Genomic DNA, 13,204 nt, shown 5'->3' on the forward strand with positions numbered 1-13,204 from the left:
GGCATGCAAAATGTTAAGGATTTTTATACATATTACCCATTGGCGAAAGATTATCTGAATTCTCACCCAGTACCTGTGTCCATTCCTGACACCTTTGTAGAAGATTCTTCCCTATTGCAATACAGATCCTCCTCCTTTAGCCTGGATGTTAAGTGCGAGGTGAAGTAAATCAAATGACTCGTTCACCTGGCAATTCTTCAAACACTTAATGATTTATTATTTGTCCCTAAGTCTTCATGGCTCGCTCTTCAAAAGACCTAGTTCCTTCATCAGTTCTCTGAGAACAGGACTTTTCAGCATCCCAAGTGACAACTCCTATCTAGTTCCAAGAAAAGCAGCATCCCTCTTAACTTGTGGTATAGTTGTGTGAGCAACATTTCAGTTGAATTCGGACTTCACAGCGTCCACTGAAGATATCTGGACATGAACACTCTATCAGTGTGCTAGCTTGTCTGGCAGCCGTGTCAACCCGTCTTGCACTCAGGTAAAATTTGTGAGCCAGTTTTTCATAGAAAATCGTGTTGACGTGTTTCTCCCACCCTGAACTGTGCACTTAAATGACTTGACGTTATGTAAACTACCATATGTATCTTTATTAAATGTCACCTTATAGGGGTGCCTGGGTGGCTCAATCGGCTGAGCCGCCGTTCTTGATTTCGGCTCAGGTCGTGATCTCATGGTTCGTGGGATGGAGCCCCACATCGGACTCTGTGCTGAGCGTGGAGCCTGCTTAAGAGTCTCTCTCCCTCTCTTTCTGCCCTTCCCCGACTCTCTCTGTCTCTTTTAAAATAAATAAATAAGCATTTAAAAAAAGGTCACCTCATAGATATGAATATGTCTTTCCAGGTTAGAGGTACCCCTCCCTGTTGTGCAAGTTGTGCACTATTCCAGGAAACACCATTTATATTGATAGTTACTTTGGTGTTATTTATTTCTTACTATAATTTTCCAGCAAATGCAGTAGAATCTTGAGGAAGGCATAGCTTGCTTCCAATGTACCTGCCTGCAAGTGCCATTGGACTACCAAAACGAATGTTTTTTTTTTTCTGTCAAAATGGAGAATACTAAATCTGAAATACAATATTTTAAATGGTTTCCCAAGATGTGTTATATTGTAAATCTCATAATAGTGTCTAATATATCATCATCAAAGTTGATAATTAAAAAATGTTCAGAATAGGGCCCAAAACAGAGGCTTATGCATTCAACTGCAGACCATCCTACGGTTTTTCATGAAATGATTTCTATACCATATAGGGAAAATCATTCAACCAGTTATAAATCTCATATCCAGTCTATACTTCCTTATTATGTTTAAAAGTTTTTCATTTTGTTAAATGATACCAATCTGTTCTTTGTACCTGTGAGCTCATTTCTTTTTAAAAAATCAGGGGCACCTGGGTGGCTCAGTCGGTTAAACATCCAACTTCAGTTCAGGTCATGATATCACCATTTGTGAGTTCAAGTCCCACACGGGGCTCTGTGCTGACAGCTCAGAGCCCGGAGCCTGCTTCGGATTCTGTGTCTCCCTCTGTCTCTGCCCCTCCCCCCTGCTCACACTCTGTCTCTCTCTCATTCTCTCTCTCTCTCAAAAATAAACATTAAGGGGCGCCTGGGTGGCTCAGTCGGTTAAGCGGCCGACTTCGGCTCAGGTCATGATCTCGCGGTCCGTGAGTTCGAGCCCCGCGTCGGGCTCTGTGCTGACAACTCAGAGCCTGGAGCCTGTTTCAGATTCTGTGTCTCCCTCTCTCTGACCCTCCCCCGTTCATGCTCTGTCTCTCTCTGTCTCAAAAATAAATAAACGTTAAAAAAAAAATTTTTTTAAAAAGACACTAAAAAAATTTTTTCATCAAGCATTACGGGGGAGGTTTATAAAGTTAATATATATTTATTGGGGAGATTTTTTTTTAAACTACATAAGAAAATAAAGATCATAGAAATCACCCAGAGATAATCACTGTGAATCTTTTTGTGTTGTTGCTATTCTTTAAAAAATACTGATAATATTGAGCAATCTCTGAATAAACTCACTGAAGAGAAAAAAAGAAAGCATCATATAAACACCATTAGGGATGTAGAAAAGAACAAGGATACAGGGGATATTAAATCTATCACATGAATAGAATAGAAACAGATTTCATACCAATATATTGAAAACAAGTGGATAATCTTAGAAAACTAAATTCGTCAAAATGTAATAAAAACAGAAACCATATCCATGGCAGTTTAAGAAATTGACACATTAACTTAAAATTTACTCAGAAAAAAAAAAGACCAGACCCAAAGGTTCGAGGAAACTTGCAAGGAAGGGGTAATCCCTGTTATATAAAAATTCTTCTGGAGATCTGAACAAAAAAAGATGCCAAGTTCATCAAATTCATTTTAGGATTTAGTATAATCTTAGACAAAGGCAGTTTGAAAAAGGAAACTTTTAATGCAATTTGTTTACAGTGAACTTGATGTAAAAATTCTTTAAGTTTATTTATTTATTTTGAGAGAGAGAGAGAGCGTGTGCACAAGCGGGGGAAGGGCAGAGAGAGAGAGAGAGGAAGAGAGAATCCCAAGCAGGTTCCACCTAGGTCAGCACAGAGCCTGACACGGGGCTCAATCTCACAAACTGTGGGATCCTGACCTGAGCTGAAATCAAGAGTCAGACACTTACCCAGGCACTTCTGATGCAAAAATTCTCAATAAATATTTCAACAAAATTAAATAATTATAAATAATGTAAAATAACATGACCAGATGGGATTTATTTGGTAATGAGAGGGAAGCTTAACATTAGAAAAGATACATACTTCACAGCATTAGGAAATTAAAGGAAAAAACTACAGGATTATCTTAATGTATGCATAAATTATATTTTGTAATATTCAACAGCTACTCATGATTTAATTAAAAATTATGACAAATTAGAAATAGAAAAAAATCCTTAAAGTGTGTCTGACAGGAACTTTGTGTAATGTTGGATCATCCCTTTTAAATCCATGAAGAAGGTGGATTTCTTCTAAAATGTACTGAACTAGGTTTTGGCCAGTTATTTCTATTTCTACTTTTATTTTTATTATGTGCAACTGAAATATAGCATTACATTTGTCTCAGGTGTACCACATAATGATTCCAGATTTATATCTATCGTGAAATGATCACCACACTAAGTCTGATTAACAGTCATCATCACGCGTGATTACAAAAAAAAAAAAAAAAAACGTTTTTCTTGGGATGAAAACTTTCACGATCTAGTCTCTTAGCAACTTTCAAATATGCATTGCAGTATTGTTAACTATAGTTACCCTGCTGTGCATTACATTCCCAGGACTTGGGTATTTTACAACTGGAAGTGTGTACAATTGATCTTTAACAATTGCATCCACCCCCAACCCTCTGTCCCTGGCAACCACCAATCTGTTCTCTGTATCCAGGAGCTCGCTTTTGGGTTGTTTTTGTTTTGTTTTGTTTTTTTAGATTTCGAAATCCATCCATGCTGTTACAAATGGCAGCATTTCCTTCTTTCTATGGCCAAGTAATATTCCATTATATGTGCACCACATCTCCTTTATCCATTCATCCACCAGGGGACACCGATGTCGTTTCCATATCTTGGCACTTATAGATAATGCTGCACTGAACATGGGAATGTTAGCGATTGGTTCTTTGCTGACATTTTTCTGTTGACGTCATGCCTGTCTATAGCTTGTTCCCTATTATTTTCCCCCTAGAAAGGCTCATTTGAGCAATATAACCCAAATTCCTGCCTATTCAAAGCTATGTTTTCACTTGAGTCTTTATACTTGAAGGAGAGCTTGACTGGATAGAAAATTCTTGGCTTCTGCTTTCTGGGCTTGCTATCTTATAGATAGATCCTGCTCTCCTATGTTCTGAGGTTAAGTGTTTCTGTGGGTTATCTGATCTCAACCTCATTTTTTCTCCTTCAACCTGATTTTTATCTTTCTGCCCAACTGCCTAAAGGGTTGTTTCCAATAGTTTCTCTGAGATATGTCTTTATGTTGATCATTCTGAATGGCTTGTCACTGATAAAATGGGTACCTTTTAATTAAATCAAGTTGAGCCTTTTTTATTTCAGCAAAACTTTATTGAATTATATTTTAAGTTAATTATATTATGCTATTACTTTGATTTTCTTCTTCAGAATTACAGCCATCCATATGTTGGATAGATTTCCTTGCTTCTCTAATCCTTCTCTTTTTATCACCACTTCCCTGCTCTTTTCCGTTTTTATCTTTCCTGTCCCTTCATTTACCTTCCTTTCCTTCAGTTCTGCCTGTTCCTATGTCACATCCTCCAGCTGTCTACAAGCAACCTTTTCTGGTATCCTCATTTCTTCCCTGAGTTTTTATAATTCTTCTTTGTGATCTTCTTTTATAGCTGTAATTGCTTCATTAATTATGTTTTGACTTTGGGGTATGCTTCCAATCTTCTTTGTGGCAACATCTTTTCCCAGTGCATTTTTGTTATTTACTCTTTTTTACATTCTTTTTTTTTAATGTTTATTTTTGAGAGAGAGCACACGTGCATGCAAGCAGGGGAGAGGCAGAGAGAGAGAGGGAGACAGAGAATCTGAAGCAGGCTCCACACTGTCAGCGCAAAGCCCGACGTGGGGCTCAAACCCACAAACTGTGAGATCATGACCTGAGCCTAAATCAAGAGTCAGATGCCCAACCAACTGAGCCACCCAGGCGCCCCTTTTTTATATTCTTTATAGTACCTGTATGTGTATTCCTTTTATGTGACTCCTATCTGAATGAGTTATATTTTCCTAGAGAATCAGAAGTTTCCTTCAGAGGGAATGGTGGGCAGTAGTTTCCCAAGAACCAAGGGCTGCCTTTGCTGTTGCTGCAGCTTAAACCGTTTCTTTATAATATGCTGCATCTATGGAGTCACACATCCTCCAACTCTCAGACCAAACCTAGTTCTTTTCTCCTTCAATTACTTCACACGGATGACCTCACAGGCTGCCTGTTGTATGGGGACACAAAGGATACAGTCATCTTTAGAAAGAATTGTTCTGGCCCTTAATGAAAGCTGCCCACTTATACTCCACCACCTACGTTAGTTCCAGACCTTTCCACGGCTTTCCTTTCACACTGAGGTCCTCACTTTGGATGACTGTGTATTTGACGGAGCTCCGCTGCACCCAGGTCCCCCTCACGCCTCTAATTTACCTGCCACATTATTGTGACTTCCCTCCTTGGCTTTCCGCTGGACTCCGACTTTGGAGTTGGCGCATTTTCTGCCGCTTTTGCTGAAAATATGATTTGTGGGCTTCTCTTCGTTTTGTTGTGCTGCTGTTTTTGTTCTTTGGAATGGATTCCAGGAGGAGAAGGGAGAAAAAATTCAGTTTCTGTGAAAACCAGTCCTGTTAATATTTAGAAATATTTTCCTGCTCTTTTCTTTCTGCAAAAATGAGTTTGCATAAGAAAGCTCAGAGTATGTGTTTACCTATCGACCAAGTTGCTTTCCTAACATAAAAATAAAACTAAAGCACGGTCAGCTTTTCTTACTAACTTCTTCATAAACCCGGGCCGTTTCTCTTCGTGCTCAGAGACCTTCTATTTAACAGCCTATTCTAGGATGATGTTGCCTTGTAAGTTCAAGCCTATCGAGCTGTTATCTTTTGGATGATTTAAAAGCCTTCTCTATCTTTGTCTTTTCTACTGCACTTTCTTGAACAATCTTTAAGATTAGCTACCTGGATTCTGGGGTCCTACCAAAAGTTCTTTGAGTACATAAAGATATCATTTGCCTGGGCACAAAAAGTTAAGCTGAGTGTTTTTAGGTGTGTCTTCTTTTTCTTTTTAAATTTTTTCTAATGTTCATTATTTATTTTTTAGAGAGAGAGAGAGACAGAGTGCAAGAGGGGGAGGGACAGAGACAGAGAGAGAGAGAGAGAGAGAGAGAGAGAGACGGAGACACAGAACCCAAACCAGGCTCCAGGCTCCGGGCTGTCAGCACAGAACCTGATGCGAGGCTCGAACACATGAACTGTGAGATCATGACCTGAGCCTAAGTCGGACACTCAACCGACTGAGCCACCCAGGCACCCCTAGGTGTGTCCTCTTTTTAAAAAGGAAAATATCCTTGGGGCACCTTGGTGGCAGTCGGTTAAGCGTCCGACTTCAGCCAGGTCACGATCTCGCGGTCCGTGAGTTCGAGCCCCGCGTCAGGCTCTGGGCTGATGGCTCGGAGCCTGGAGCCTGTTTCCGATTCTGTGTCTCCCTCTCTCTCTGCCCCTCCCCCTTTCATGCTCTGTCTCTCTCTGTCCCAAAAATAAATTAAAAATGCTGAAAAAAAAAAATTTAAAAAAAAAAAAGGAAAATATCCTTATTGAGAAAATCAATTTATTAATCTATTAATCTAGTAAATCTTATGATATTTTAAATTAACATCCTGCATGCTAATTTTCTAAGCAAAAGGCATGTGTTTGACCAATAGTGGATCTTCATGCAGTGGTGACATCAGAGCCATGTTGACCAGGGAAAAAGAGAATGATCAGATTTTATAATTAAGAAGAATAGCCCTGACTCCCAACACAGAACACATGCTTTAAATTATTTTGCTAGTAGCAATATACTGTCATCACCCTCTCACCACAGCCTGCCAACTTCAGAGCTCTTTCCTTTATTCATTCAAGAAATATTTATTAAATGCCTACTATTGCCAGGCCCTGTGTAGTTGCAAAGGATACGGTGATGATCAGAAACAGACATGATCCCTACTCTCATGCTCCTTCTTGTCAGTGGGGAAATAAATATTACTAAAATCGATTGCACAAATAAATTTAAATTTACTACTATGGCAAGGGCTCCTGATGAACTGTGGTGGGAGCTGTCCCTTGTCTGCAGTCAGGGCTGCCCTTTCCTTTAGTGGGAGGAATTGGCAGAATTGAGCTTCCCACAGGACTAGGGCCCCTACGGATTCTAAGGGATTGGGCAACTGGCATTTCTTAACACTACATAAACATCTTGCACCTAAGACAAGACTGCTGGGTCCCTAACGCCCAGAATGCTTATTCCCTGCCTTTCCTCCTTGCAATGCATTCCTCATACTTGTCTTCTTAGGAGAGTGACCAATGGGGAGGTAGTTCTCTCCATAGTTCGTTTAATGAAGAGACTCAATGGAAGCCAAGTCTCTTCAAAGATGCCAAGAATGTAGTGGCCCATGCACCTTCTGAGCCCACCGCTCACAAGTACAAACCCATCCCAAGGGACCACTTTGCTCAGTACCTGTGAAGGAGATTATGATACTCTAATAACATACCGACAGAACTTCAGAGAAGCACGCCCTAGGAAGTGATGACTGAGATTAGGTCTGAAGGAAGAACTAGTCAATTAGACTATGAATCAAGGGAATCATGCAAAGGCAGGAAGAAACAAAAGGGTCAGAGATAAATCTAGTGTGGCTGGCTCACCAGGATAGTGCAAGAGGAGGTCGGGAAGATATGCAGCACTATATCATTCAGGGCCCTGGGGTTGTGTTTAAATTTTGAATCTTTATATCCTCACTGTTGTGTGGAGGAGGGTAGAAGCAGGGAAAGCTGACATTCGCTTTGCCTTCTGAAAACATCCCTTTAGATGGAGTGAAACGGTAAGAAACGTGGAAGAAGCCACGAAAGGTAAAATATACATCCCAAGTGAAAGATCCTGGCGGCTGGGACTAGGGTGGAGATGGTGATATGGAGGCAAAAGTTGGATAATTTCCAGAGATTCCAAATCTATAGGACTTAGTGATGCAGAGGGAGAAGGAAGTGTCCAGAATGGGACCTATGTTTCTGACTTGCATGGAAGATGGTGTTTCCATTCCCTCAAGTGGGGACTCTGGTAGAGCTTCAGTCAGGAGTGGGCAGCGGAGCCGGGAGGAGAAAATGAGCTTGATTTGGATGCTCCTGTGGATGACGTGCTGTAAAGTATCTAAGTGAATGTGTCAAGGACCTGAAGCTCCTATGGGAAAGCGGGAATGAAAATATAAATTTATGAGTCATCTGCATACAAGACGTTTTCCTGGAATCCAAACTTCTCTTCCCCATGCTTCTTCTTCTACATGTACCATCTTGTAGATCATTTTCTTTGATAGAGAAAATGGGAGAGCTTGAGAGCTCGATGTTTTGTCCTCTTCCTCCCTCCTCCCCACTGCTCCTCCTCCTCTTCCTCCTCCTTCATCATCATCTGTTATACCGTTATACCATCTGGACCAAGCCTTGGGATTATCTTTGTTCTTCTATTTGTTCCAGTTTATATCTTTTTAAAAGGCCTCTTCTTAAAATTGTTTTTGGATTTTTTTTTCCTTTAATTTTTTTTTTTTTTTTTGGTTTTTAGTTTTTGGTTTTGTTTGTTTTTGTTTTGTTTTGTTTTGTTTCATTTTTTTAGTGGGCTCCATCCAATGTGGAGCCCAATGTGGGGCTTGAACTCACGACCCTGAGCTGAAATCAAGAGCCAGACTCTTAGCCAACTGAGCCACCCAGGCGCCCCCATCTTGGTGCAATTCTTACAGATGCTCATCACTTACCTGTATTCATCCTTGATGAAAAACTCATCTCTCGTGTATGAAACAAGTTCCTTTAATGGGAACACTTCAAAACCCTCCTTGTACAATCTTTCTTGCTTTTTATTCTCATCTAGGTCATTTGATATCATCTCAACAGAATTAAGAGTTGTGATCCTGTTTTCCCTCTTGAATCATCTGCCCTTATTCATCAAAAGCAAGTCTGTCCCTATTCTCCTTCTATTTTTTCCTTTTCCTCTTTCTTCTCTTTTTCCTCCTCTTCCTTTATTGTCATCCTCCCCCTCTCCTTCCTCTTCCCCTCACTGTCTCTGATTTGGGGACTTTTTTCTTTATTGAAAATTAGCCATGACTAAACATCAACACAAATGGTCCCTTTGGTCAGGTCTATAGCTCATGAGTCCCCAAGGGTTTCCTACATTTGGCATTATCCTCAGTCCCCCCCTGTCCCATTTCTCCCCATCTACTTTCTGCAGAATTTACTTTATATGACTAATTCTTATCATTACAAACACTATATGGCAGTGTTTCCATGGCAAATTAATAATTTTATTAATATGTTTATTGACGTGTAATTTACCAACCATAAGATTCCCTTATTAAAAATATAGAATTTAATGGTTTTAGTATATCCACAGAGTTGTGCAACATCATCACAACCTAAGATATGGACATTTTCACCACCCCAATAAGAAACTCTATTTATTAGCATTCTCTTCCCCGTACTGCTACCCTGTGCCCAGGGTGACCACGAATCCACTTTCTATCTCCATAGATTCTGCTTATTCTGAGCATTTTATATAAATGGTATCATATAAGATGTAATCTTTTGTGACTAGCTTTTTCAATCAGCCTACTATTTTCAAGATTCATCCATGTTATAGCATATATCAACACTTAATTTATTTTTAATGCCAAATAATATTCCATTGTGTAGATATACCACATATTTTTAACCATTCGCCAGCTGATGGAAATTAGGGGTGTTTCCATTTCTTGGCTCTTGTGCATAATGGTGCTATCAACATTTGTGTACAAACTTTTGTGTGGACACATGTTTTCATTTCTCCTGGATATTGAAGTATGAGTCATATGGTAACTCTGCTTCACATTTTGAGGCAAATCAATCACTTAATTATTGCTTTTCCTTTATCATTGCTCACTAGAGGCAGCTATGTTCTTATTAATTCAGGAGAGGAGAGTTTTAGGGTCTGGTTTTGCAAGGTGACAAAGACAAGAAAGGTTTCAAAGTCTTTAAGCTAAAATTACTTTGCTCAGTCATGTTGCCCTTGTCTGTTGATAATCTTGGACTTGTCTGGCTGTTATGATGGCACATTTTACTTGTTAAAGCTGGATTTTAATAAATGCTCAAATTCTATGAAGTAAAACACCTGGGAGAGGACACTGATTGCAGTGTCCTTCCTTTGCCCATCTGGGAAGGAGACGTACTCTTGTGTTTGCCCAAGGGTTTCTGAAACCGGTTTAATTGGTTTGAAGAAAATTAAGGAATTATTAAAGAATATGACTTATTTTAGGTGAATTTGATATTCAGGAGACAGGTATCTATTCTTATTTTACTGTTGGAGCCCTAACGTCTCTGTCTGCATTAGCTATTAGAATGTTGTATCCAATTTATATGTGTCTGCATACTTATCTTCAAAACTGTAAAATGCATCTGTCTTTCCATCGCTAGTCAGACAAGCCGGTATTCCTTTTTTAGAAAATTGCGGAGATCACTCCCCCATGTGTATTTCTCCTTGACAGAATACACATTAGCCACTGTGTGTGCTGCAAAGTGAGCCAATAGCCTAAGAATCTACCGAGATAATGAAAGAGAGCAATGTAATTTTGCTGGGATGGTGAGTGTGCAAGACTCTACAACTGCTATGCAAAACTGCATGGGCTTTAAAAATCTACACTGTTTACTTGAGTGTTATTCTTGAGTTATAAGATTTGATTTCGTTAGTATCTTCATATGAATGAAAATGTAAAGTTGCAAGTCTAGAGTTGTGAGCCATGGCCAACCACTCCGCACCTCCCAAGTTCTGTGTTTACTGCCTTACTCACCCACTTTGCGTCGGCAAATCATAGAGAGGAGCTAACTGCTCTCAGCTGCACTATACCAAATCAAAGCTGAGATGAATAATGAACTTAATTTTCCATAAAGACATTCTGTTTGGCATTTCAGCTAATAAGGTAAGCTAATGGCAATTCTGGGCTCTGGAAAAGAAAATGAATAGTCTCTTTGTGTTTGATTTCTGTGCTAATCCATAATTTTTCTTTTAACATGCTGGAGTGAATTTCATGTTTCACGATGTGTGTGAATTTGGGATGAACAGTTTTATAAAGCGTACCCCCGATGCACCCTTTTTGGTTTATTAGGTTGCTTATGGTACCAGAGGGGCTAAGGGAGAAATCCGGCTTTTTTAGTAAGAATGACATCTCTATAATAATATTTTTATCATCTATAGTGCAAAATGAATTTACCAAAAAAGCAGAATACTTAGATGCAGCAAAGACAGACAAAATTATTTTAGCACTGCTTATTGAATATATTTGGCATGATATATTGTAAATTGATGTTGAATGTGCTCTAGAGAAAGCAGAATGCATACATCATGTTGGTTTCTGCGTCTTTTATTTCTAAGTACATGTTATTCTAGAGAAGGTAGTAATTTTCAATTGCTAAAATTATTCCACAGCTTCGGGGTAGGTGGGTTTTATTTTGTAAGGTTGTATTTTTAAAAGAGCAGCATAATGGTAATGTGGATTTTCGTCATGATTACTTTCTTGATTTACCATGGCTGCAATGACTTCGGTCCATGTGGAAAATGTGATTGTTTATCCACTAAAGTTCATGGGACTAAAAACCATCAGACCTCTCTGAGCCTTTCATTGCTACCTTGGCTACTGTATATCAAAAATAAGAAGGATGAAACAATTACCTGGTTGGCTTAGCTTTTTGGGATACAGATTTTCAGTGCTTAACACTGAGATTTTCATTTTAGTCAGTGCCTAGCACAAACTAACGAAAACTTAGCAAGATGGGGAAGAAATGATCACCTTTTCTTTGTTAGAAGACCAACAGAAATGAAGAATACAATTAAGATTTATGTCTTCTGGGCTCACTGCCATGTCACCTGAAAAATCAGAGACTCTATTCTCTCAAAGTAGGTGACCTCAAAAGAGGTTTCCGAAGTCCTATGCAAAACAGCTAAAGGAGGTGGGAAATTTTGGAGAAATGAAGAGGAAATGTTTCTCCCATTCCTACTGTTCCAATCTGCCCATTCTGTTTTTGCGCGTGGGAAACGGGCTGTGGGCACCAGATATTTTTGTTTTGTGGAAATCTTTAAACATCACAATCAGACTTTTATAGAAAATGAAGAACTTTTATCCTTCCTCCCTTTAAAATGTTCACAATATCCGTTTTCCCTTGAAGTTTAAACAGGATGCTAGTTTGCGCACAACTGACTGCTACCAATGACTCGGTCCCCTTACAGATCACCCATGGTCCACCTACAAATTTAGGCATTTCTTTTGAAAAGCCTCTAATTTAGTAAACCTATGAGAAGTCAGAGTGTGGCATTTTAGTCTATCACGGTTCATTTTTCAGAACACCAAGACAGACATATGTTACTCTTCATACTTCAAAGTTTTGAAATATGTTCAATTTCACGGCTATTCTCTATTTGCAGAACTCTGTTGGAAGCTCCAATATGGTGGATTGTTTTGGATTTGTAAGGTGTTCATTTTCTTTTCCTCTTTTTTCCCTTTCCCTCTCACGCCCCATCACTCCAGACCATTCTTGGCTGCCCCACGCCCACGCACTGTTTTGCTTCCTTAATTCTGATTCCCCTTCTCCTCGGTTTCACTGGTCCAGAACCTCTGCATTGTACTGTGTCTGTTTTTTTTTTTATTTTTGTTAATGTTTATTTATTTTTTGAGAGAGAGAGAGAGAGCGTGAGCTGGGAGGGCAAAGAGAGAGGGAGACAGAATCCGAACCTGGTTCCAGGCTCTGAGCTGTTTTCATAGAGCCTGACGTGGGGCTCGAACTCGAGACCTGAGCCAAAGTCGGACGCTTAACTGACTGAGCCACCCAGGCGCCCCACACTGTGTCTATTTTAAAGTTGGAAGAAACAAACCAGAAAGCAAACTTTTGCAACCACCAAGTTTTTGTTTTCTAGTCCCTGTCATTTGTAAACTAAGAAAACCTTCATACCAGCACACTTGTTTATCTGCGATTGCTGTCTAAAACCAACCTGATGGTGAAAATGTGCAAGGCTGTTCGACTAGCATCCTTTCCAGGATTCCTTTTTCCACAGTGGTCAGCCCACTCGTGCTTCAAGATGAGATGCAAAGTTGTTAGTCCTTTCAGACATTCTTAGCGATGCCAACTGCAAGGCATGTGTTATTTACAGGCTCACATGTTAACTCTCTGTGCTTGTTAATTTATTAAGGAGAAAATCGAGTGCAAACAGCACCACCACCTTCCCTACACTCACGCACACACGCGCGTGCGCATACACTTAGCAAAGACGGCAGAGCAGCTATCTACCAGGGACGCTAGTAACTGAAGCAGTGGCATTGTCACAGATGGCCCCCATCATAAGAAGTTCTTGGCACTGTGGCAAGGAAGCCTGAGCAGGAGGCAGCAAACAGATTTGTTCCCAAATACACGTGAAACCCA

At 39.8% G+C, this 13,204-nt stretch overlaps 1 protein-coding gene across 22 annotated transcripts in view; it reads left to right on the forward strand.

Annotated features, from left to right (window-relative positions):
- The window catches only part of DLGAP1 (DLG associated protein 1), an 893,154-nt gene that overhangs the window by 587,065 nt on the left and 292,885 nt on the right, over window positions 1-13,204 (forward strand). The window contains exon 1 of one of the 22 annotated variants that reach the window (XM_053902467.1): window positions 10,582-10,713. The exons of 20 other annotated variants lie outside the window; for them this stretch is intronic. In XM_053902467.1, the coding sequence (XP_053758442.1) occupies window positions 10,663-10,713 (51 nt within the window). In that variant the 5' untranslated portion in view covers window positions 10,582-10,662. Of the gene's footprint in view, window positions 1-10,581; window positions 10,714-13,204 lie in introns of those variants that run through there. One more of the 22 variants, XM_053902463.1, reaches the window with a different exon arrangement.

This window comes from Panthera pardus, unplaced genomic scaffold (assembly GCF_024362965.1).
Source record: "Panthera pardus isolate Hobbes unplaced genomic scaffold, ASM2436296v1 HiC_scaffold_15, whole genome shotgun sequence".
Lineage (NCBI taxonomy): Eukaryota > Metazoa > Chordata > Mammalia > Carnivora > Felidae > Panthera > Panthera pardus.